The sequence below is a fragment of the Pavona decussata genome, unplaced genomic scaffold, assembly GCF_977016875.1.
Source record: "Pavona decussata unplaced genomic scaffold, jaPavDecu1.1 SCAFFOLD_234, whole genome shotgun sequence".
Taxonomy (NCBI): Eukaryota; Metazoa; Cnidaria; class Anthozoa; order Scleractinia; family Agariciidae; genus Pavona; species Pavona decussata.
In genome coordinates this window covers 1,927,512-1,954,574 of record NW_028145639.1, presented here as the reverse complement: position 1 = coordinate 1,954,574, position 27,063 = coordinate 1,927,512, and the positions used below count along the sequence as shown (strand labels likewise).

The window sequence follows — 27,063 nt, the reverse complement described above, 5'->3', positions numbered from 1 at the left end:
ACCGAGTTGGGAACCGAGTTAGGAATCCATATATCGATTAGATATATATGTACCGATTGGCTTTATCTTTCATCTGGGGAGAGAAAACTTCTTGCGTTCCTGTAACAGTTGCCAGGTCGGAATCCATCAGTAGAAAGTGTCCATAATCCCACTGTATGAATATTATATCTACGCCAGAACGTAAACACCGTACATTTTTAGACTGTGATTTTAGCTCTCCTGTAGCTCACTAAACCTTCTATTTTATGTGGTAAATTTCTGAAGTCGCCGTCTTTCACCTCAGCTGGCCACACTTCCATGCGATTGTTTGATTTTGCCAGGTTCATTCCTGAAAGTCATCATTGTTGTTCAGAAACATAGTAATTTTCAGGTAGATCGAAACCGATTAACAGTGTACGTTATGGAGATAAAAACGGATTCGAGTAATTTATCCCCGACAGGACAGTATGGCCGAAGGTTGAAAACAGCATAACCAACATTCCAGGAACGCCTCGGGCTCGTATCTCGCCTTCATATTTGTTCACTGCGATTTTCAATCTATCGAAGTCACGCTTTTAAAGGCATACCACAGGATCTCTCTCAAGAGTTTGCAGCTGTTGCGTTTTCTTGGGTTCCAGAACACGATAAATAAAGGATATTACATGACCGCGCGGAGATACGAAATTTCTCTTCGAGTGTTGAAAAATATTTCACGAGTGAGCGCAGCGAATGAGGGAAATAATTTTCAACACGAGAAGAGAAATTTCGTATCTCCAAGCGGCCATGTAATGTTCTGTTTACTATATTAACACCAATGAAATACCAACTCATTGCAAAAGGCGCGATTTATCATGAACCATAGCAGCGGTGATCTTTTCACGTGTGAAGATAACATGTTAATTTCACGTGTGAAGATATCATGTTCTCGCGCGAAAGCTCACCTGGTATTTCATTGGTGTTTATATAATAAATACAATAAATTATTCACGGCTAAAATCAAAGACCTTCGCTCTACAATATCTCGCCAAAAATCATCCAAACCGCGTTCGAATTGCTCGTTTTGGCAATACTTCTTTTGATCAGCGGCTCTTTTAAAAGTGGCGATAAACAACTATGTATTTGACCACTCGATCTTTCCTGACATCATCAGCCTGTGAAAACCTGCGGTTGAGACCATTGCATGACTTAAAATTAATTTCGATGTCCGAGATTTGCCACGATCCAGATTTCAAGTACATAATAGCGTTAAATCGCTCAATGACTTGCTTGTTTCCTTTGAATTCAGCAAACCTTTCTTTCCGCGAAAGCGTGGGGCGCGCGAAACCTAATGGTGTTCGAAAAGGAGCAAATGAGAAGAGAGAGAAGCGGGAGTGGATGAAAACGCCAACAGAGGCTACACATAGGCTGCGTGGCGGTCTTCTTCTTTTCGGGACTCGCAATATCTTTTCTGCTCTTTCTCGTGCCCCTCTCGTTCACATTTGAACTTTAGTCTTGGGCCTCTTCATATGATCCCGGTTGACCGGGCTAGCCCGCTTACCGAGATCTCGCCCTATTCCTATTTCTTTTGTAAAAAATTCGATGTGTTCATATGACAAGGCGGGCCAGCCCGGTTACCGAGATCTCGGTTTCAGCGACCGATATCTCGGGAGTCCGGGACGAAAATTTTCTCATTTGAACACGGTATCCCGGTCACCGGGATGAAGTCTATAACCAAACATTCGCGTCTTAGAACGGATATATTTGATTATTACGGCTCATTTCTGAGATGTTCTAGTTCAAAATAATTCCTTTTCGTAGTAGAGATAAAGATATAATACTTTTGAGGTTTGTAGAACCGATAAAAATGAAAAATTCTTGCCGGGCTTGTTCGGTAAATGTCACGCCCGATTGACCGCGTCACCACTCTTCATCTCGGTAACCGGGACGAAATTTCCCATATGAACGGACTGCAAAATTCATCCCGCTTACCAAGCCATCCCGGTAACCGGGATCATATGAAGAGGCCCTAAGGAAAAACATGGTTTAAGTTTCGTTGTAAACTGCTTCATTGATCCATTGTTAGATCGATTAAAACAAAGTTATTACAAGAAAGTTGTTGAACAATGAGTGGTCACCCCGACTATAACCTGACTGATTCAACTTCAAATAGGGCATTCTATTTCTAACCAGGCGAAACCCCTAGTTTAGAGGTAAAGTGCTGGTCGGAACTGATGCTAGGCTAATACAAAGACGATTTACTTTGAAAATCAACAACAACAACAAAAAAAGCCAAAAACTTGTCTCAAACTCAATAAACATATCGCCCAAAGTCTGTTAAACTCGCTTGCCAACTCCTTTCTCGGTTTCCAACTCGGTTCCTAACTCGGTTCCCAACTCGGTTCCTAACTCGGTTCCTAACTCGGTTCCTAACTCGGTTGTTAGTTTATCTCCGGCTATGAAGACCACAAACAAAACGGACCGTAATAATTGTATCTCAAATAAAATAAACAATAATTGTTTGTGCTCAAAGCCAAAAAGCATCAAGATGTAAGTATATCAAAGCAAACATTTACAATAATGATGAACACACCTTCCAGGCAGGGTCTTCTACAGACGTCCATCTCCTCCAAGCTTTGAGATAAGCTTACTCTTACAAAAGAATTGGTTTTCGATGTTCGTCCAGGATTTTTAGAAACTAATACCCTACACCCAGTCACAGTCTTAGCAAGTTTTCATCATCTTTCTCGTGATGTAAGGCGTCTGTAGCTTACCTGAGTAAAATGAATTAAAAACTAACAAGTAACTGAAATTGAACATATCAGGCCGTACAAAGGTTTCGGCGCCAAATGTTGGTTCTTTAATTTGGTGTCAAGTTACATGTATGGTCAGTGATTTGAATAAATTACCCTGCAGCCCCACCTAATTCCGTACAGTATTTCGAAATCCAAACAAACTACATTGCATAAGCGACACATGGTATAATCTACAGCGTTTATAACGCTGTGTGTGGAAAAAAAAATATTGTGCAGTTTTTCGACTCTTGTTGATGGAAATTCTAAGTGCGATGTTAGCCAGGAATATCCTGGTCAATACGAATGTATACCTCTTCTTAAATGTGAACGAGACATCTGGAAATGTATGGCCTTAGTGAAGATCCATCGTTGGAAAGTGAAATGAAACTGCTACTAGCTGGTGCAGGTAAACGACATTTGGTTTAATTTTTACTTTGTTTTTAATCTTGTTGCGTGATTATTGCGTGACAGTACTATAACGAAAGGTTTTTTTTTATCAGGATTTTTTTCGCCGGATGTGTCTCATGAACTCATAACTTTATGTCTCCGTCATCGGGTGGAATATGGTATAAGATGGAGAACAGGGAAAACTATGTGTTTGGTTCCAAGTCCAAAGATTGCACATAAGCCAGCAAAAGTGAAAGGAACACGTAGAATAAACATTCGACTATCTTCACTTATTTTGAAGGAATTGTAATTTTTACTGAAGTTCTCATGAGGGATCGATAGAACGGCTCTGGTAGTGTGTCTGGATGTAATCACAACGGCATCACCAATCAGCGACACAGCGAAGATCCAAAATGTCAGTAAACTCAACAACTTTGAGTTTACAGAAGGTGGTATCAAAGCATGGAGGGCATATGACATTTGCAGAGGAAAAGAAATCAAGGCCGATACCTTGACAAAACGTAACGTTCAGTCTTTTTTGTTGTTGTTGTTTGCATTTGGGACCCTCGACTATTTTAAATTTTCACTAAAAATATCAAGCGGAAAGATCAACTCAAAACTAATAAGAGCAACAGAAAAAATAATAACAAAATTTAGCAATATACAAAGCTCTTTTAAAACTAGAACATAATACACTGAATGTATTCGTTTACCCATTCTTTTGACACTTATAAATTTGCCTAATTACAGAATCCGAAAACAGGTGGTTAGAATCTGCATTTTCTCCGGGGTAATTCAAGTCTCTCGGCCATAAAGACAAAAAGCATGTTAACGACGACGAGTCTCCCAAAACAGAAGAGAGTTCCAGTGACATTCAGGAGAGTTAGACCAAGCATGGTGTATACACTTGCCTAGAGAGTGGATGTACAAGGGTTTTCCAGAGATATTCGGCATTGACGAAACATCTATCCTCTGAGAAATGCATACGGTCCCTGGAAAAACACACTCTTATGGATCTTGCCAAGCTTGGCTATCAGCAGGTTTTAGAAGAGGGCGTCGGTGTTGTACCAACCTTAAGAACCAGCGGTGTTGCAAGCAAACAATCCAGGGGACGTTTAACAGAGGGATGGGGGTTGCGACCAGCTAAGAAAACGTATCGTTTTAGTGAAAATCAGAAGGCCTACCTCACTGATAAATTCAACATTGGTCAGTCCACTAGACGGAAAGTCGACGCAGGTCTTGTAGCACGTGATATGAGAAGTGCCCATAGTTCGAATGGCGAACGGCTTTTTAAATCAACTGAGTTTCTGACCTCTCAGCAGATATCTTCATATTTCTCCCGCCTTTCTGCGACAACTCCCCAGCAGACCCATGAAGTCGACCTTGCAGCTATTGAAGAAGAAATAAACTTTTCTACGGCCAGAGACGAAGTGATGGCGACTGTCACCCTCCTGCATCCAATAATGTTTGACCAATACAACATCTATGCCATGGCAGAAAAAGACACATTGAGGGGTTGAAGGTTTCGTTGCTTCAGGTGATTGCCAAGGCCTCAATCTCGACATCCCTAATCTACCAATTCGCCGCAAAGCTCCATACCCGAAGTTGCTTAAAGAAGCCATTAGTGATTGCAGTTACCAAAGCCAAGAAATTGACTACTGAAGAGGTGACTCTAGCAACTCCCTGTTCCTTAACATCGAGAAGGAGACCTCCTTTCCGTTTTTTACTTCCACCAATCCGTCTGTCATTTTTTTAACTAATATTTAATGTAAGTAAAGAAAAATAAGTGGAGATCTAAGCCTCAGTTTTCGCCGTTCTCTCGTGTTCGATCTTGTCTTTCCCCGAGAAGGGGAGGAGCGCGGGCTCATTTCCTAAACAGCTTCTGGTAATTGAGCCTACGAAAATCTCAAATACTTTAGTTGTAAGGGACGGACCATAACGAAAGTTATGGGGGGTGGGGAATTTAAGAGCGGCATAAATGTTTTCGCTAACATTTCCCCTATAGGCCAATGCGGGAGTATTTTTAAGGCTACTCGGCGTGCATGAATTTTTTTTTCATAAGATTTTCCCTTGGCGAAAATATTTTTATTTTGTACTTCGTCCCCACCCCAGAACCTTTCTAATCGTCTGCCCCTAAAGCCGGGGGATGTTTCCCTATAAAACTTGCTCAGCGCGTGGCAGAAAATTTACAAAACACTGGAAGAGGTACTCTACATGTGCCCTCTTCAAGTGGTGTCCAACAGAAATGAGGAAACAAATGACAAGCATTTCTCATTTTTTAACGGATCAATGGACTTAAAGTCATTGAAAGATACCGCCAAAGCTCTCATGACTCTTGTAGTCTCTTCTTCTTACTTCCCTTTCTGTCTCTTTAACTCCAGGGATTAGAAGAAGAATGACCCTGGAAAGGGGCTTGAGGGCTCCGGCATGCGTGCGATTGGCACCCCTATTCATTTCTGGAGAGAAGTAGTATTTTGCTTATGAAGATATAAACGGAGATGGCGTAGGTGCACTAGGAGATTCTTTTAGTTCTGATTGCACAGTCCTCCTTTATTTAGTCCCCTTTATTTTACTACCCTAAAAGAAATAACTAAAGAATATGTTATATTTCATTTTCACAATACTATGTACAGCAACACGTGACTTGAAAAACGTGACAGGTAACACAACACCAAAATAAACAAGATGAAGTGGCTTCTTCGTTTTCTGTGTTTATGCGAGGATTATTTACTACCTATCTATAAATAGTTCTAATGAACAAATAAGTTAGTCTTTTTTTATGAAATGTTTAAACAAGACGGAGGGTTTTACTCTGGTGAGAACTGTGCAAACTTGGAACACGGAACACGACACAAGGTCAGTGAGTAAACAATCCTAAAATGTATATAATTAGAAATTTGCGATGCGGGAAATCCAATCCCCAAGTGAGTATTATACTTTTCTAAGATTATTTTAAACTCTGATTTATTTTGTTGTATCTTGTTACTTTTTGGATTTAATATGGCGTAGTATAACCAAGGGACGGACCATTTAAAACGGAATCGTCGATGGCCCGTAATGGCCTCTGTCATTTCTTTATATTTCTAAAAATAAACTTACATTTTATGGTTCATTTCTATCATACCTCAAAATATCTAATTTTACTGACATTGTTTGTTTGCTCCATGGTCCATTTTGAAAGCTTCTTTAAGAGCGTTTGGACTTAAAATGATTGATTTTTTTTCCCTCGGAACCATCCGCGCGAGTTCATCCGACCCGATTTCATGACCCTTGGCCCTCTAGCCCTAAAATACCTTTTTTATTATTATTGTACGGATAATTTCGCTTTATCAGTCTCTCAGATAGCAATACCTGTTTAGATAAGAGAATTTCCACCAATTCTTTGCGCTTTGATGGGCTAGTTATAACTTCCGTGTGATTTTCTCCTTGATTTGCATATGTTTTCCTTTGTTTACATTCCACGTTCTTGTCGCGCACGGCGAATTGGGGGCTCAAGTTAAAATTTTATTACTCGCAAGCATTTTAATTTGCAGAGCTGAAACTTCAGGTATAATTAATAAAATAACAGTTCTTTTGTTCAGTATAATATTTTTTTCAATCTGTGACATACCAGGATCAACTTTTGACGGTTGAAGTTGGGCGTTATTTTGACTGCCAAAACAACACACAATCAGGGTGCACACAATAAAAGCCAGAAACTATATTACAATAGTTATTTTGCCAAACCTTTTTATGAGGTCTTAAAGCTTTGCATGTCTGCTAAATACATGAGTAATATCAAGTCAATAGGAGCCCTTGTGCGCTTGTGCTGTGTCGATGAAAATTGTTGAAATTTGCACCCATTTCCCGAATAAAAAAATGTATTTTTAGCGAATTTTCGAACTTTTCTAAAATTCGCAAAATGTAAAGCGCTTGGGGATTTCTTAATATCATTTCTTGAAATAGTTCACCCACAGGGATGTTTGGGTGGTATCAGCCAAAATTTGAATTTTTAGAACTGATTTGAGATTCTCGATATTTTCTGATATTGGCTCTTAAGCTTGAGCCAACTGCCCTCTTAAAATCCTTTAGTTTAATAATTATTTATGATCAGGTAAAGAGAGAATAATGGGAAATACATATTAAATACCAACGAGGCGCGAAGCGCCGAGTTGGCAATAACTAATCTCATCCAAGAAGCGCGAATGGAATAACTAAATTGTTTTATTAAATTCTCCTCGTTTGGATATTGCTGTTGAAGTTTACTGAATTTTTATATTTTAAGAAAAAATTTATTTCAAATTAAAACGACCGGAAGTTGAGGCAACCTCCGACCAAAGCGCGCGAAACGTAATGATTACATGACACGCGCAGCTCTTTGCAAACGGAGTTGAATGAAGAATCGAAAGCGAAGAAAATCGGACACAGTCGGACATCTAAAATTCAAGAAACGTTTAAATGTACGAATTATAACCTTTCTGAGACTAGCATTCAAGTGCTTTCTAGCTCATCGAGAAGCGTAATAGTTGTGCACATTTGAGCAAATGTTCTGCTGTATGGTGCCGAGCGAAGGAAGAGATCAGGGCATGCAAGGACGGCTTTTTTCATGCTGAACTGAATTCCTCGCGGACGATTTAAAACACTTCAGGCAAGTCCAATTGTACGAGGTACAACCTCACTGAGACAAGCATTCAGTGCAAGTTTTTAAACTTCAATTTGAGAAGCGTAAATTAAAGCTGTGCACATTTGTGCAAATGTTTTTCTGAGTGGTGCCGAGCGAAGGAAACGAACATTATGGCCGCCGCTCGTACGGATTTCATAGATTAACTTTTCCTGAAGTCTTCGTAAATGCATAAATACATAAATGCAGGCATAAAGCTCTTCCTGAGAAATTTCTTCGATTGGTTTTAACCTCTTACCACCAGGATTTGCAAGCCATCCTGAAATTTTTGAAGGTAACCGGTTGTAATTGTTGTTGTTAAGCTTATGTGATCTATCTAAAAAATCGTAAAATCTTGCAATTTTGAAGATTTTAAAAGAAACTTCAGAGATACGTACCATTAAATAGTGTCATACCGAACTTTGTGGCTTTTATTGTTGTTATATTTAGCTTAGCGACAACTGGGGCAATCGTTTTCCATATAAGGTCAAACTACGGTCTATGAGCTGATAACCGAGATTTAGTGAACCAATCAGAACGCTAGAAATGCAATATCCGAGGCTAAGAATTTAATAATTATAAATATTCATGAAACTTAGTTTACCTGTGTTTTCGCCCACGTGGGAACAGAAGATATACTTCGAGCCCGCGGACTACATAAGCAGTGGACATAGATTATCCCTGCATTAAATCATGGGTTGTCTGCTGGTTTTCTGAAGCTTCGATTCCATTTGGAAACCGTCTGTTCGATTTGTATGTCGTCCGTTCGACCGGTAAATCGCACGCTCAACTTATACAGAATGTCTTCAATTCGAGAAAGTGACGCAAGAATGTCGCTCATTTTGAGTACACGTTCCTCGATTTGTTTACATGTCGCTTGACAAACGTCTGCTGTGTAAAGGTCTGTAAATGATGCTCGATTTGCAAAGTTGAATTTTGACAGTAAAAACGCGCCATGATACCCAATGACGTTGATCGACAATTAGAGAACAAACAAATATCATGCTCGCTTTGACAATTAACGAAGGGGCTTCTAAATAACTGTTAAACACGACCATATATATAAAACAAAGTTTCGCTCAATTAACTGCCGATTTGGAAAAACAGGTGATCCATGTCTTATCTTGGCTTTCCACTGCAATTCACCGTCGGGTAAGCCAAACAAATGTCTCTTATGTTGTTTTTACCCTAGTTCTGCTTCCAACCTGTATGAAATTCAAGCTGTTGCAGTAACCTGGTCTACGATCATCAGTTGTACGCCGATGGACAATTTTGTACGTCATTTAAGCACAGAGACGGAGAAACGTCTTTCCTTAAGGAATATATTGAGGGACGTACTCAGTATTATTTAAGTTCAAACTTACCTTTCGGCAAAAGACATACATTTCAACTTGTCTTATATTTTCAATGACTGAAGCCGAAGAATACCGTTCATTTTACATCGCTAACTGCATCTTGAACGCCTTGTTATGCTGTACCGGCACCATGTTGAACAGCGTCTCAATCCTTGCGATAAGAAAAACTTCATCGTTACCAAAGACTTTGAAAACATTACTCCTGAGTCTGGCTGTTTCTGATCTTGCTGTTGGTTTACTGGTGCAACCCTTTTTCATTGCACATCTTGCCATGGAGTTGGAACAAAACGTTGAAAATAATCCAGCTTATAATGTCATGTATAAGACGTTTCTCATTTTAGCGTGTCTCTTTGTCTTTGCCTCGTTCTTTGGTGTCGCAGCTCTGAGTGCAGACAGATTCTTGGCCATTCATCTTCACCTCCGATACCAAGAACTTGTGACTCAGAAGCGTGTTGTTGCTGTTGTAACTGTAATTTGGCTTTTCAGCGTATCTCTTTCGTTTCTTAGGCCGTGGACCCCAGTGAATATTATTTACGTAATTTTTGCCATCATTAAGGTTGCTTGCTTAATAATTGTAGCATTTCTTAGCTACAAGATTTACATGGCCGTACGACAACGTCAACAAGACATCCAAGCTCTTCAAATACAGCAACTAGCACAAAATGTTGCAATGGCGAATGTTGGAAGGCTCAGAACATCCGCGATCACTGCAATTTACGTTTATGTTGTGTTTGTGCTTTGTTATTTACCAGAGACTTGTATTTTGTGGACTATCGCTATAGCCGGTGGGTCTACACCTCTGCTTACCGTCATACAGCGTTACCTAATAACCCTGTTGTTCCTGAATTCATCTCTCAATTCTCTGATTTACAGCTGGAAGATGAGAGACATTCGACAGAATACAATGAACATACTGCGAAACGTATTTATAAGTCAGAACTTATGAAAGGACACACCAACTAAACAATGGACTACAGCCTAAGAGAGGATCGAAACGCACCAGTCAACACAATTAAACCAAAGTGCTACTTATACTGTCACGCAATCAGTCGACACCATCGCCTGATGAAGACAAGCAGTAGAGCGGTCGAAACGTCGCGATCCACATCTTTGTGACTCAATCGTGAGACAAACGATTAACTCATCTATCAATGGACTAATTATTTCTTCTAAAATTCTCTCACCTAAGCTGCAAATACGTGCCCTTCATAGCGTCGAGAACAGGAAGGCGTGCGAGTAGGTAGTATTTTCATCAGAATACGTCAGTCGGTTTTTAGTTCAGGTCTGATCAAGGAGGTTGGCAGGTTGACAAATTCACTAACCAGCATACATATGACGCCATAAAGCCCAGTGAGCAGCTGACAACTCAGCTGAAGCAGATGTATTATGTATGAGACGAAGATGGATAGTACTATGGAAAGTTTTCTACACATTGCATCTAGGAAATAGTCTAAACCTCAGATAACCTGTTTGGTCATGTTTGTTCCACGGAAGAGGTTTTCAAAGATGATTTCAAGTGGCAAAAGTACTTGGTACGTCACGTGACCAGAATTAAAAAGAAGCCAAAAACTAAAACGGTGTAAACGTTTGGATATTGAAAACAGCACCGGTGGTTATCGTTCTCTAAAATGTAAATATCATGTATTGTCGATTGCTTCAACGTCGCCCTTTTGACGGTAGTCATGCTCATATATTTGTAAATGTTCGTTTTTAATATAGCATTACTATTATTTGCGTAAACTGATAACTTTTGAGAGGTCTTTTGAAGATGGCTGGATTTTACCCTGCCTTGGGAAAAGCTGAACGCTGCCTCTATTCCTTAAAGTCTTACTGGCTTTTGTTTTTAATGCGCTGTGGCAACTGTCATTAGTGATGCACGCGCCTTGACGGTTTTTAAAACGCAGATGTTTACCCTAAATACATTTCACCAATCGACCTTTCCGCAGACGCTATCTTGGTTGGGAGACGAACATGGCTAATATTAAATGTTGGATGTTGGCCACATTTGATACATTATAACTACACTCGAAATTGACAGACTTTAATTTTTTTTATGTATATATACATCATTTACCTTATCGAATGTTAGCACAATACAGACACTACAGAATTCATAATTTGTCATTAGAAATCTTCTCATGCAGCTTATAAGTTGGCATGAAATTTGCATTTATTGATCAGGAGGGTTTGAATGAAGTTTCAAACTGATTTCCGTTTTACGGTCTTACACTCTGAATCTTCCCTCCTTATTTTTCGAAAATAACCCTATGACATTTCCCTTTAAAACACTTATTCGAGCGGAGACTCAAAATCGGTCTTACGTCCATACAGTTCCTTTAATTTGACAGGTGTTTTTCCCCCTCTTCCAGTCAAGATGCAGGCTTCAAAAATCGCGAAAATGGCTATTAATGGCAGAAAACGCCGCAAAGCAACTCGGACATATGAGAATTCTTCGTTTCTGGCGTCCGCATGATTAGGGACAGTGTGCACAACATTTAAACTACTGAGCTGTTTACTTTAAAGAGTTTCAAACTTGAGCCAACTGCCCTCTTAAAGCCCTTTAGTTTAATAAAAAGTGAAGAGAGAATTATGGGAAATGTATATAAATTAAGCATGTCAAGGAATAAATTATCGCGATTAACCGCTGCACACGGAATATCTTGCGCGAATAGTGGTTTAACGCAGTTTGCTTGATTCTTTCTTTCTGACGTTTGATTCCCTGCCAGAGTTAAGCCATTCACGAGTCACAAGATAATAAATCTAAATCTTTAGTTTGCGAACGAAATTCTGGAAAAAAAAAAAAAAAAAAAAAACAGAAAGTGAAAGTAGACACCCATATATCTCCCGGATTTGTGTGGGAGTATCCCGGATACGGAAAGAATCTCCCGATCTCCCTTACCGGTCACCAAATCTCCCGGATAAAAGCAACTTTTGATCTTTTCTCCACACTATTTCCCCAAAGAACTCTTGATTTCAGATTTCCAAAAGTTGTAGATACTATGACCACTGAGCATCCCAAAAATTTGGACTCATCGAGAGGGTTTATTGTGGGGTGAAATATGCTTGTTTTTAGACAAGTAAGAAAATTCTAATATCCACACCTGTGCACAGTGTCATACAAAAGTTGCCAGCTTTGTGTTTTTAAAGAAAGCCTAATAAAGCACAGTATCTTGTGACAGGGCTTTTACTGCTGCCGCACCATCACTGTGGAATAAACTGCCGAGCGCAAAAAGGGACGAGGATAATCTTAAACGTTTTAAGTCCAAATTGAAGACATTTTTATTTAGACTTGCTCTAAAATACGGATGGCTTTTGATGTAAGAATTGTAAATAACTGTTTTTAATTAATTATTATAATTTCTTACATATACAATTTGTTGGGCGCATTTGATCATATGCACATGTTAATTTGCGCCATACAAATATTAATTATTATTATTATTATTATTATTATTATTATTATTATTATTATTATTATTATTATTATTATAGCTGAAAAAAAAGAGGGTATCGCAACCGAACAGTGTATAACCAAAGCCTCTCGTAATCAATTGATTTTTTTCATTCTCTTAGGGAAAACTACCGTTTCATGTCGAATCTCTAGTGAAAAGTTCTCATCAATGAGGCTTGGACGGGTTTCGTCGAGCCTATGATCTTCGTCTGATCGCGGGAACTGCCTCCGACATAAAACTTCCTTTGCATAATAACTATTTTTAGCCTGGGGACAGAAAACAGCACGTAGAAACTAGATCTATGCTAACCTCACTTTTTACTATTCTAAGTAGAGTGTTCCGCAGTCTAGGAGCCGATTTTCTTATCGGCACACTCTAGCAAATTGTTTTGTTTCAAATATTTGTTCTTTGATTTTAAATTTTTTGCAAATAAGTAATTTCCGGCTTCAGTGACCAACAATTAGAGCATCATATAATAGCAAACTCGTTTTCAGTTTCACAACTAACGTAGCCTAATCAAAGAGTGTCATAGATGGACTAAAAAAAAATTAAAAAGTAACTTTCCGTCAATCTTTCCATCTCGTTTTAAATATTCATTTGGGTAAACAAGTGATCGATGTTGTATGGCTTACTTTTAGAGAACAACTCTAGCTAAACCCTCATTGCCTGTTATTTTGTATATGTTGATCACAAGTTACTGGCAATGGCTGACGCTGCTTGTAACCAGGTTTGCTTTCATCGTGTTTGAATATTATCTTCTTTACATAAGCGAACACCTGCTGTTTATATTTTATACACAGAGACAGCCCTTATTTTTCTTCGTGACTTGAATTCATTAAGTATGTTGAAGGTAAACCAATTGATGAATGACAAAAAATAATATAAGATGCTTTCATAACCACTAGGCTAATAGACTACTGTTAACAGGCAAATTCATAACTTGTTTCTCCTTTTCCTGTCACTGACAGTAGTAAATTAAAATAATCTATGGTTACTGAATAATGCATGTAGGTGTTATGTTCGCCAAGCAAACTCACTGGCTTTACTTCCTATATCCTTTTCATGAACAACGTCTAAGACTAGATCAGAAAAAAAAAGAAAGAAAGAATGAAATAAAAAACTAAAAAAGGAAAGGAATAAACAGTTTTACCACTCATAAGGTATTTTAAAACAGCTTATAGGCTGTTAGGTTTGAAATTGTTGCATTTTTATCAGATTGCCACTTACTGCTGACCACAAGAGCCTAAGGACTGTGGATACGAGATAAGCTCGTTCTGTGAAGCTTCGATTCCATTATTACATTATTAGATTTGGAAACTATCTCTTTGATTCGTATGTCGGTCGCTCGATCAGTATGTATGCTTCGATTCGAGAAAGTAACGCAGGCAGGCCGTTCAATGTAAGTGCACGTTGTTTGATTTGTATATGTGTCGCTTGATTGAGAAACGTCTGCTGTGCGAATGTTTCTTGATTTAAAATGTTGGATTTTCACAATAACAACGCGCCATGATACCCAATGACGTCGATCAACAATTAAAGAACAAACAAATATCATGCTTGATTTAGAATTCAATCAAGGGGATTCTAAATAATTGTTGAATTTTTTTGGCATGTGAAAGATGCAACCCTACATAAAACAAAGTTTTGCTCCATTAGCTGTCAATTTCGAAAAACAGGTGTTTTATGTCGTATCTTGGCTTTCCACTGCAACCCACGAGTAAGCTTCATAAATGTCTTTTATGTTGTTTTTAAACTAGTTCTGCATCCATCCTGTACGAAATTCAAGTTCTTGTAGTAACCTGGTCTACGATCATCAGTTACATGACTTTGGATAATTTTGTACGTCGCGTCGCAGGGACAGTGAAACGTCTTTACTTAAAGAATATTAGTACGAAGCGTCGTGAATATTAAAATTCACATTTAAAGTTTTACTTACATTTCGGCAAAAATATACATTCAACTTGTTTTATATTTTCAATGGCTTTAACTGAAGAATACCGTTCATTGTACATCACTAACTGCATCTTGAATGCTTTGTTATTCTGTACCGCCACCATGTTGAACAGCGTCTCAATCCTCGCGATAAGAAAAACTTCATCGTTACCAAAGACTTTAAAAACATTGCTTCTGAATCTGGCTGTTTCTGATCTTGGCGTTGGTTTACTGGTGCAACCTTTGTACATTGCTCTTCTTACCATGGAGAAGGAACAAAACGCTGTAAGCAATCCAGCTCATAATAGTAATTTCGTGTATAAGACGTTTCTCATTTTAGGGAATCTCTTTAGCTTTGCCTCGTTCTTTGGTGTCGCAGCTCTGAGTGCAGACAGATTCTTGGCCATTCATCTTCATCTCCGATACCAGGAACTTGTGACTCACAAGCGTGTTGTTGCTGTTGTAACTGTAATTTGGCTGTTCAGCGTATCTCTTTCGTTTCTTAGGCCGTGGACCCCAGTGAATATTATTTACGTGAGTTTTGCCATCATTTATGTTGCTTGCTTAATAACTGTTGCAGTTCTTAGCTACAAGATATACATGGCAGTAAGACAACATCAACAAGACATCCAAGCTCTTCAAGTACAGCAACTAGCACAAAATGTTGCAATGGCGAATGTTGGAAGGCTTAGAAAATCCGCGATCACTGCAATTTACGTTTATATATTGTTTGTGCTTTGTTATTTACCAAACAGTTGTATTTTGTGGTCTATTGCTATAACCGGTAGCTTTACACCTCTGCTTACCATCATACAGCGTTACGCTATAACTCTGTTGTTCCTGAATTCATCTCTCAATCCTCTGATTTACAGCTGGAAGATGAGAGACATTCGACACAATACCATGAACATACTGCAAAACGTATTTATAAGTCAGAACTGAGGAAAGGACACACCGACTAAACAATGGACTAATTATTTCTTCTAAAATTCTCTCATCTAGGCTGCAAATACGTGCCCATCATAACGTTGAGAACAGAAAGGCGTGCGAGTAGGTAGTATTTTCATCAGAATACGTTAAGTATTTACGGTCAGTTTTTAGTTCAGGTTTGATCGAGGAGGTTGGCAGGTTGACAAATTCAATAACTAGCATACATATGGCGCGAAAAAGCTCAGCAAGCAGCTAACAATTCAGCTGAAGCAGAAGTAATGAAACGAGGATGAATAGTTCTATGGAAAGTGTTCTAGACATTGCTTCTAGGAAATAGTTTAAACCTGTTTGGTCATGTTTGTTCCACGGAAGAGGTTTTCAAAATTTGAAGTCGCAACAGTGCTTGGTAGGTCATGTGACCAGAATAAAAAAGAAGCCAGTGAAAACTCAAACGGTGTAAACATTTGGATATTGAAAACAGCACCTGTGGTTATTGACCTCTAAAATGCAAACATGATATATGGTCGATTGCTTCAACCTTGCCGTTTTGACGGCAGTCATGCTCATATATTTGTAAATGTTCTTGTTTTATGTAGCATTACTGTTCTTTGCGTAAACTGATAATTTTTGAAGAGGGCTGGATTTCACCCTGCCTTCTGAAAATCTGAACGCTACCTCTATTTCTCAAAGGCTTACTGACTTTTGTTTTTAATGTACTCTGGCAACTGTCACTAGTTTCGCTCGCGCTTTGACAGTTTTTGAAACGCCGATGTTTACCGTAATACATTTCACCAATCGACCTTTTCGCATACGATATCTTGTGTTGGAGACAAACATGGCTAATATTAAGTGTTGTATTTTGACCAACTTTGAAACATTATAATTACGCTCGAAATGGACAAACTTAAAAATTGTTTTTATATACATAATCTACCTGATTGAATATAACACAATACATAGAGTACAGCATTCATAAACTGTCATTAGAAATCTTCTCATGCGGCTCATAATTTCGCAGGAAATTTGCATATATTAATCAAGAGGGTTTGTATGAAATTTTAAAATTTTTGTTATACGGCCATTGCAGCTTGAATATCCCCTCCTTATTTATCAAAAATAACCTATGACATTTTCCTTTAAAACAGATATTCGAGCGTAGACTCAAAATCGGCCACACGTCCATACATGCAGTTGGGGTCCTTTAATTTTACAGGTGTTTGCCCCCCCCCCCCCCCCAGTCAAGATGCAGGCGTCAAAAATCGCGAAAATGTCTATCAACGGCAGAAAACGCAGCAAAGCAACTCACGTTTCTGGCGTCCCCTTGATAAGTGAGAGTGTGCACAACGTTTAAACTATTAAACTGTTTACTTTAAAGAGTTTCAAGCTTGAGACAACTGCCCTCTTAAAACCGATTTCCAAAAGTTGTCGATATTATGACCACTGAGGCACCTCAAAAATTTGGACTCATTAAGAGGGTTTATTGTGGGGTGAAATATGCTTGTTTTTAGACTAGTAGGAAAATTCTAATATCCACACATGTGCACCGTGTCGTACAGAAGTTGTCAGCCTTGTCTTTTCAAAGAAACCCGAATAAAGCACAGTTTCTAGTAATAGCTGAAAAAAAGACAGGTAATCGCAACCGAATAGTGTATAAACAAAGCCTCTCGCAATCAATTGATCTTCTTCAATCCTTTTAGGCTCTTTAAATTACCGTTTCATGTCGAATCTCCAGTGAAAAGTTCTCATCAATAAGGTTTGAACGGGTTTCGTTGAGCCTATGATCTTCGTCTGATCGCGGGAACCGCCTCCGACATAGAATTCCCTTTGCATATTAACTTTTTTGGGCTGGGGACAGAAAACAGCACGTAGAAACTAGATCGATCTTTAATTTTAAATTTTGTCAACAAAAACCAGTTTTGCAAATAACTGATTTCCGGCTAGGAAAGGTAGTGTTGGATATGCCAACCCCGACTGATGTGGCCAGTATACGAAGGTACATTGGATTCACGAATTACTTAAGCAAGTTCTTGCGTCGACTCAGTGATGCATTGGAGCCACTCCGTAAGCTCACTCTATCAGATGTAGAAAGGTTTTGGTCTGACGTACATGACAATACTGTCCGACAAGTGAAACTGCTAGTTTCAAATGCGCCTGTCCTCAAGTATTTTGACTCGATAGAGAGCCTCACCTTACAGTGCGATGCATCAGATAAAGGTCTGGGAGCAGTCCTGCTTCAGAAGGGCCTGCCTATTGCCTATGCGAGCCGAGCGCTAACCAACGCGGAGACGCGTTACGCTAAAATTGAAAAGGAACTTTTGGCTGTCGTTTATGGCCTGGAAAAGTTTCTCACTTACACCTATGCTAGACAAGTGACTGTGGAGTCAGACCACAAACCTTTGAAAGTTATTTTCAAGAAGCCGTTGCATCGAGCGCCGAAAGCCTTCAGCGCATTGTTCATGCGAACTCAGATGTATAATATCAACCTTGGCTATAGAAAGGAATCCACAATGCATCTGGAGTCAGGAGGTCGCTTCAGAGATTGAGAATGTTAATATGACACAGCACATCCGTTTGAAGCCAAGTAGTCTTCAAGAAATTAAAGACCACACGCAGGAGGATGACAGCCTTTAAGAGCTGATTAGAGTCATCGAGGCTGGGTGGCCAGAAGCCAAAGGGGAGCTGTCGCATCTGGTGCTGCCCTTCTTTGACATTCGTGATGAGTTGAGCGTCTACGATGGCGTGGTTATTAGAGGAGAAGGAGTGGTGGTCCCTCTGTCGCTGCGTCGAGACATGCTACGTCGTCTCCATTATGCCCATAGTGGGGTTGTGAGCACACTGTCGCTAGCTAGAGAAAGCATATACTGGCCGGGAATGAGCAGTGAAATCAAACAGTTTATCGAAAGGTGTAAAGTCTGCAGGGCGTTTGACCGGAAGCAGCCAAAGGAGACACTCATTCCTCATGAAGTACCCGACCGGCCATGGGCGAAAGTCGGAGTTGACTTGTTTACTTACAGGGGTCGAAACTATCTCATTTGTGTTGATTATTACTCTTCGTTCTGGGAAATCGACCCCCTTGACAACACTACTTCAGGAACAATAATACAGAAGTTGAAATCGCAGTTTGCAAAGCATGGAACCCCGGAGACGTGTGTATCAGACAATGGCCCTCAGTTCGCCTCAGTCGAATTTAAGGAATTCAGTCGCCAGTGGAACTTTGAGCTTGTAATGAGTTCTCCAACTTACCCGCAAAGCAATGGAAAGGTTGAAGCTGCCGTTAACTCAGTGCAGGAACACCCCAAGTCAGGGACTGGGTACTAGTCCAGTGCAGCGTTTGATGAACAGACGGACGAGAGCACAACTACCCATCGTTCCTCAGATTCTCAGGCCAGTTGTTAATCCCGGGACTTATCAGAAGCTTCTCGCTAACAAGGAACGACAAGTCCTTGCTTACAACAGGTCGGCCAGGGATCTAAAAGCCCTTAGAAGTGGAGATACTGTGCGATTCGTGCCGTCAACTAAAGAAGCTGTGGAGGCAAAAGTTGAGAGATGTGTTGGAACTCGGTCCTACGAGGTGGTTAGCGATGATGGAGCCAGATATTGTCGCAATCGGCGTCACCTGAGGAAAACAAAGGAGCACTGGGGGGGGGGGGGGGGGGCTAAATCTAGTTCAGTGGCTGAAGAAGGCGCTAAGCAGCCGAGTCAGCAGTTAATGTCTTTTCCTGAACGGGGACAGACAAGTCGTGAGCCCGCCGCACCATGTAACCAGACAGACGCCCCCAGTAGTCAAGCTGATGCAACCAACGAGCCTGTTTTGCCATCTGGGAATCCGGAGCCTGTGGCGTTACCTGTGCAAGGCGCAACGACACCTTTGGGCTGGGTAGTCAGAAGGCCGGGTTATCTGAAGGATTATGTATAGTAACTCGTTGGAACTTTATCCGAAGGATTGTGTGACGTCACTCGTTGGAGCTTTATCTGTAACAATCTCAAACTCAAAAGTTTAACTAGTTGGCGTTGTTCATTATATTGTTGTTTTCTTTGGCTTGTTTCTTTGTTGGCCTTTTTTTTTTGTTGTTTTTATTTTGTTATAAGGAAAAGATGCAACAATATGCATTGTTTGTGGCATGCCTCGTTTGGGTGTCAGAGTCAGTTCATAAGTTGCTATCTTAGGTCTGAGCGGCCATTAAAATAACAGGACACAGTGCTTCTCAACGGCGTGTTCTTGCTCAACTAAACAGCAGCACATTCACCTACCACATACCTTCCTGGCACATTCCAAGTCCAGTACAGAGAATGTAGTGACAAATGAGCAAATATGCTCTGTGGCCGAGATACCGGGTTGACGTCACAAGCTTGTTGGTTCCCAGTCTCTCAACTGCTCTTTTTTAATTCAATTTGGCGGAAAACGGCATATTTTGGGGGATTTTGTCTCTGATAAAAACAAAATGAAACATGGAGCACGTGTGTCTTAGATGTGTCTCAGACATGAGCCTTAGACATGTATTTTAGACATGCATAAATTTTCGAAATTCATTAACACTGTAAGAGTGATAGGCACTTTAACAGGCAAATTCATAACTTGTTTCTCCTTTTCCTGTCGGTGAGAGCAGTAAATTAAAATAATCTATGGTTGCTGAATAATGCAAGTGTTGTGTTCGCCAAACAAACTCACTGGCTTTACTTCCTATATCCTTTTCACGAACAACGTCTAAGAGCAGATCAGAAAAAAGAAAGGAAGAATAAAAACTAAAAAAGAAAATGAATAAACAGTTTTAACACCCATAAGCTATTTTAAAACAGCTTAGGCTGTCAGTTTTGAAATTGTTGTATTTTTATCAGATTGCCATTTACCGCTGACCAAAGAGCCTGAGGACTCTGGATACGAGATTGGCTTGTTATGTGAAGCTTCAATCCCATTTGGGAACCATCTCTTTGAGTAACGCAGACAGGCTAGTCATTGTAAGTGCACGCTCTTTGATTTGTATATGTGTCGCTTGATTAAGAAGCGTCTGCTGTGTAAATGCCGTTCTTGATTTGAAATGTTGTATTTTCACAATAATAACGCGCCATGATACCCAAACACGTCAATCAACAATAAAAGTACAAACAAGTATCATGCTCGCTTTGAAAATTAACCAAGGGTCTTCTAAATAATTGTTGAATTTTTTTGGCATGTGAAAGATGCAACCCTACATAAAACAAAGTTTTGCTCTATTAGCTGTCAATTTCGAAAAGCAGGTGATCCATGTCGTATCTTGGCTTTCCACTGTAACTCATAAGTAAACTTCATAAATGTCTCTTATGTTGTTTTTGGACTAGTTCTGCATCCAACCTGTACGAAATTCAAGTTCTTGTAGTAACCTGGTCTACGATCATCAGTTATACGACGGTGGATAACGGTGGATAATGGTGGATAACGGTGGAAACGTCTTTTCTTGAAAAATATTAGTAGGAAGCGTCGTGAATATTAAAATTCAAATTTAAAGTTTTTCTTACATTTCGGCAAAAAATATACATTCAACTTGTTTCATATTTTCAATGGCTGTAGCTGAAGAATACCGTTCATTTTACATCGCTAACTGCATCTTGAACGCTTTGTTATGCTGTACCGCCACCACGCTAAACAGCGTCTCAATCCTCGCGATAAGAAACACTTCACCGTTATCAAAGTCTTTAAAAACATTGCTCCTGAGTCTGGCTTTTTCTGATCTTGGTGTCGGTTTATTGGTGCAACCTTTGCACATTGCACAACTTGCCATGGAGTTGGAACGAAACGCTGAAAACAATCCAACTCATAATCATTATGTCGCGTATAAGACGTTACTCATTTTAGCGAATCTCTTTCTTTTTGCCTCGTTCTTTGGTGTCGCAGCTCTGAATGCAGACAGATTCTTGGCCATTCATCTTCATCTCCGATACCAGGAACTTGTGACTCACAAACGTGTAGTTGCTGTGGTAACTGTACTTTGGCTGTTCAGCGTATCTCTTTCGTTTGTTAGGCTGTGGACTCCAATGAATATTATTTACGTGATTTTTGCCATCATTAACGTTGCTTGCTTAATAACTGTGGCAGTTCTTGGCTACAAGATATACATGGCCGTACGACAACATCAACAACACATCCACGCTCTTCAAGTGCAGCAACTAGAACAGAATATTGAAATGGCGAATGTTGGAAGGCTAAGAAAATCAGCGGTCACTGCAATTTACGTTTATCTTGTGTTTCTGCTTTGTTATTTACCAAACAATTGTATTTTGTGGACTATCGCCATAACCGGTGCCTCTGACACTCTGGTTACCATCATACAGCGTTACTCTATAACCCTGTTGTTCCTGAATTCATCTCTCAATCCTCTGATTTACAGCTGGAAGATGAGAGACATTCGACACAATATCATGAACATACTGCGAAACGTATTTTCAATTCAGAACTGAGAAAAGGACACACCAACTAAACAATGGACTGACGATTCCTTCTAAAATTCACTCATCTAAGCTGCAAATACGTGCCCTTCATAAAGTCGAGAGCAGGAAGGCTTGCGAGTAAATAGTATTTTTATCAGACTGCGACAAGTATTTACGGTCGGTTTGTAGTTCAAGTCTGATCGAGGAGATTGACAGGGTGGCAAATTCACTAACCAGCATACATATGACGCGAAAAAGACCAGTGGGCAGCTTACAACTCAGCTGAAGCAGGTGTAATGTGTGAGACGAGGATGGATAGTTCTTTGGAAAGTTTTCTACACATTGCATCTAGGAAATAGTCTAAACCTCGGATCACCTGTCTGGTCATGTTTGTTCCACGGAAGAGGCTTTCAAACATAATTTCAAGTCGCAACAGTACTTAGTAGGTCACGTGACCAGAATTGAAAGAAGCCAAGAACTCAAACGGTGTAAAAATTTGGATATTGAAAACAGCACCGGTGGTTATCGTTCTCTAAAATGCGAACCTGATGTATGGTCGACTGTTTTAACCTCGTCGTTTTGACGGCAGTCATGCTCATATATTTGTCAATATTCTTGCGGTTTTATATAGCATTACTATTCATTGCGTAAACTGATAATTTTTGAAGAGGGCTCGATTTTACCCTTCCTTGGAAAAATCTAAACGCTGCCTCTATTTCTCGAAGTCTGACTGACTTTTTGTTTTTAATACGCTGTGGCAACTGTGACTAGTGATGCACGCGCTTTGATGGTTTTTAAAACGCAGATGTTTACCCTAATACATTTGGCCAGTCGACCTTTTCGAAGACGCTATCTTGGTTGGGAGACAAACATGGCTAATAATAAGTGTTGGATGTTGGCCAACTTTAAAATATGATAACTCCGCTCCAAATTGACAAACTTAAAAATTATTTTTATATACATCATTCAATTACCTGATCCAATTTTAGCTCGATACAGGCACTAGAGAATTCATAAACTTTTATTAGAAATCTTCTCACGCGGCTTATAATTTCGCATATATTAATCAGGAGTATTTGTATGAAGCTTTAAAATTTCCATTTTACGGCCATTGCACTCTGCATCTTCTCTCCTTATTTTTCGAAAATAACCATATCATATGACATTTCCCTTTAAAACACATATTGGAGCGGAGACTCAAAAAATCGGCCAAACGTCCATACAGTTCCTTTTATAATACAGGTGTTTGTTCCCCCCCCCCCCCCCCCCTCCCACCCCCCAGTCAAGACGCAATCGTCAAAAATCGCGAAAGTGTCTATCACCAACAGAAAACGTCGCAAAATAGCTCGGACATATAAGAATTCTTCGTTTCTGGCGTCCGATTTTTAAGGGAGAGTGTGCACAACATTTAAACTGCTGAGTTGTTTATTTTAAAGAGTTTGAAACTTGAGACAGCTGACCTCTTAAAACCCTTAAGTTTAAAGAATTATTTATAAAAGGTGATGAGAGAATCATGGGAAATATACATAAATTAAGTATATCTAGGCATAAATTATCGCGATTAATCGCTGCTCACGGAATATCTTGGGCGAATAGTGTTTTAACGCAGCTGGCTTGTTTCTTTCTTTCTGATGTTGATTCCTTGCCAGAGTCAAGCCATTCATGAGTCACAAGATTGCAAATCTAAATTTTTAGTTTGCGAACGAAATTCTTAAAAAAAAAGTAAAGTGAAAGCAGACACCCATTCAACTCCCGGGTTTATGTGGGAGTATCCAGGATACGGATATCCCAGATAAAAGCAACTTTTGATCTTTTCCCCTCACTATTCCCCCAAAAACTCTTGATTGTTGTCGATACTATGACCACTGAGCACCCCCAAAAATTTGGACTCTTTAAGAGGGTTTATTGTGGGGTGAAATATGCTTGTTTTTAGACAAGTAAGAAAATTCTAATATCCACACCTGTGCACCGTGTCATACAGAAGTTGTCAGCTTCGCGTTTTTAAAGAAAGCCGAATAAAGCACACTTTCTAGTGATAGCTGAAAAAAGAAAGGTTATCGCAACCGAACAGTGTATAAACAAAGCCTCTCGTAATCAATTGATCTTCTTCAATTCTCTTAGGCTCTTTAAACTACTTTTTCATGTAGAATCTCCAGCGAAAAAATCTCATCAATGAGGCTTGGACGGGTTTCGTCGGGTCTATGATCTTCAGCTGATTGCGGGAACTGCCTCCGACATAGAACTTCTTTTGCATAATAATTATTTTTAGACTGGGGACAGAAAACAGCACGTAGAAACTAGATCTATGCTAAGCTCACTTTTTACTATTCTAAGTAGAGTTTTAAGCGCCTGAGCTCCGCAGTCTAGGAGGCGATCTTGTTATCGGCAGACTGCTAGCAAATTGTCTTGTTTTTGATATTTGGTCTAAAATTTTAAATTTTGACAACAGAAACTAATTTTGCAAATAAGTGATTTCCGGCCTCAATGACCAACAATTAAAGCAACGTATAATAGCATACTCGTTTTCACTTTGACAACTAACGTAGCCGAATCAAAGAGTGTCATAGATGGACTAAAAAGAAATTAAAAAGTAATTTTCCATCAATCTTTCCACCTCGTGTTAAATATTCATTTGGGTAAACGAGTGGTCATCGTTGTATGGCTTACTTCCTGAGAACAACTCCAGCAAAACTACCTCATTGCCTGTTATTTTGTATATGTTGATCACAAGTTACTGGTAATGGCTTTGTTTCCTATCTGAAGGATCTAGCCTGACGCCGCTTGTAGCCAGGTCTGCTTTTATCAGGTTTGAATATTATCTTCCTTACATGCTTAAGCAAACACCTGCTGTTCATTTTATATACAGAGACTGACCCTTATTTTTCTTCGTGACATGAATTCTTTACCTTTATAAGGGGCTGTTATAATCACTGGGCTGATAGACTGCTGTTAACAGGCAAATTTATAACTTGTCTCTCCTTTTCCTGTCAGGGAGAGTAGTATATTAAAATAATCTCTGGTTGTTGCATAATGTAGGTGTTATGTTCCTCAAGTAAACTCACTGGCTTTACTTCCTATATCCTTTTCACGAACAACGTCTAAGACCAGATCAGAAAAAAAAAGAAAGAATGAAATACAAACTAAGCAAGAAAATGAATAAACAGTCTTAACACCCATAAGCTATTTTAAAACAGCTTAGGCTGTCAGTTTTGAAATTGTTGTGTTTTTATCAGATTGTCATTAACCGCTGACCAATGAGCCTGAGGACTCTGGATATGAGATTGGCTCGTTATGTGAAGCTTCGATTCCATTTGGGAACCATCTGTTTGATTCGTTTGTCGTTTGCTCGACCAGTAAATCGAATACTTCGGTTCATGAAAGTAACGCAGACAGGCCGCTTATTGTGAGTGCACACTCTTTGATTTGTATACATGTTGCTTGATTGAGAAACGTCTGCTGTGTGAATGTTTCTTAATTTGAAATGTTGAATTTTCACATTAGCAAAGCTCCATGATACCCAATGATGTCGATCAACAATTAAAGAACAATCAAATATCATGCTCGCTTTGAAAATTAATCAAGGGGCTTCTAAATAATTGTTGAATTGTTTTTTTTTTTTTATTTTGCATGTGATAAATGCAACCCTAGAAAAAACAAAGTGTCGCTCAATTAACTGCCGATTTGGAAAAACAGGTGATCCATGTCGTATCATGGCTTTCTACTGCATCTTACGGGTAAGCCTCACAAATGTCTCTTCTGTTGTTTTTACACTATTTCTGCTTCCAACCTGTATGAAATTCAAGCTGTTGCGGTAACCTGGTCTACGATCATCAGTTATACGCCGATGGACAATTTTGTACGTCATTTAGTAAGCAAAAAGACGGAGAAACGTCTTTCCTTGAGGAATATATTGAGGGAAATTCTCAGTATTATTTTAGTTCAAACTTGCCTTTCGGCCGAAAGACATACATTTCAACTTGTTTTATATTTTCAATGGCTGTAGTTGAAAAATACCACTCATTGAATATCGCTAATTGCATCTTGAACGCTTTGCCGAGATGCTGTACCGCCACCATGTTGAACAGCGTCTCAATCCTCGCGATAAGAAAAACTTCATCGTTACCAAAGACTTTGAAAACATTGCTCCTGAGTCTGGCTGTTTCTGATCTTGGTGTTGGTTTATTGGTGCAACCTTTGTACATCGCACATCTTGCCATGGAGTTGGAGGAAAACGCTGAAAACGATCCAGATCATAATTATGTGTATAAGGCGTTTCTTGTGTTAGTGAATTTTTTTGCTACTGCTTCGTTCTTTGGTGTCGCAGCTTTGAGTGCTGACAGACTTTTGGCCATTCATCTTCATCTCCGATACCAGAAAATAGTGACTCAGAAACATGTTGTTGCGTTGGTAACTGCAACTTGGCTGTTCAGTTTATTTCTTTCGTTGGTTAGGCTGTGGACCTCAAAGAATATTATTTACCTGATTTTTGCCATCATTCATGTTGCCTTCTTAATAACTGTAGCACTTTTTAGTTACAAGATATACATGGCCGTACGACAACACCAACAGCACATCCAAGCTCTTCAAATGCAACAACTAGCACAGAATGGTGCAATGGTGATTGCTGGAAGGCTGAGAAAATCTGCGGTCACTGCAATTTACGTTTATCTTGTGTTTGTGCTTTGTTTCTTACCATACACTTGTTTTTTGTGGATTATCGCTATAACCGGGAACTATGAACCGCTTCTTACCATCATACAGCATTACAATCTTACTCTCATGTTTCTCAATTCATCTCTCAATCCCCTGATTTACTGCTGGAAGATGAGACACATTCGGCACAATATCATGACCATATTGCGAAACGTATTTTCAAGTCAAAACTGAGGAAAGGACGCCAACTAAACAATGGACTAATGATTTCTTCTGAAATTTAATTCTTTCATAAATAAGGGAATATTCATCGCAATTTTTTAAAATACGCAGCTCGCAGTTCAAATGTATGAATTTTCATATATTTACTTTAAACGAAATTCTCTCATTTCAGCTAGAAGTACGTGTCCTGCATGATCGAGAAACAAGAAGCGTGCGAGTAGGTAGTACTTTTTATCAGATTGCGAAAGTACTGACGATCGGTTTTTGGTACAAGTCACTGATCGAGGAGGTTCACTATGAACAGCATACATAGAACGCGAACGAATCCCAGTGAGCAGCTA

At 39.4% G+C, this 27,063-nt stretch overlaps 1 protein-coding gene and 1 pseudogene across 1 annotated transcript; both read left to right on the top strand.

Annotated features, from left to right (window-relative positions):
• The first annotated feature begins 13,814 nt into the window (after window positions 1-13,814).
• LOC146458093 (adenosine receptor A3-like) lies at window positions 13,815-15,842 on the top strand. The gene has a single exon (XM_085091201.1). The coding sequence runs from the start codon at window positions 14,561-14,563 to the stop codon at window positions 15,455-15,457; it is 897 nt and encodes a 298-aa protein (XP_084947327.1). The 5' UTR covers window positions 13,815-14,560; the 3' UTR covers window positions 15,458-15,842.
• Window positions 15,843-25,722: 9,880 nt separating this feature from the next.
• Window positions 25,723-26,784, top strand: LOC146458092 (uncharacterized; annotated as a pseudogene).
• Window positions 26,785-27,063: the final 279 nt, after the last annotated feature.

What these genes read in the sequence shown, in the direction of transcription:
- LOC146458093 (XM_085091201.1), top strand. Translation starts at nt 14,561, where the DNA reads ATGGCTTTAACTGAAGAATACCGTTCATTGTACATCACTAACTGCATC.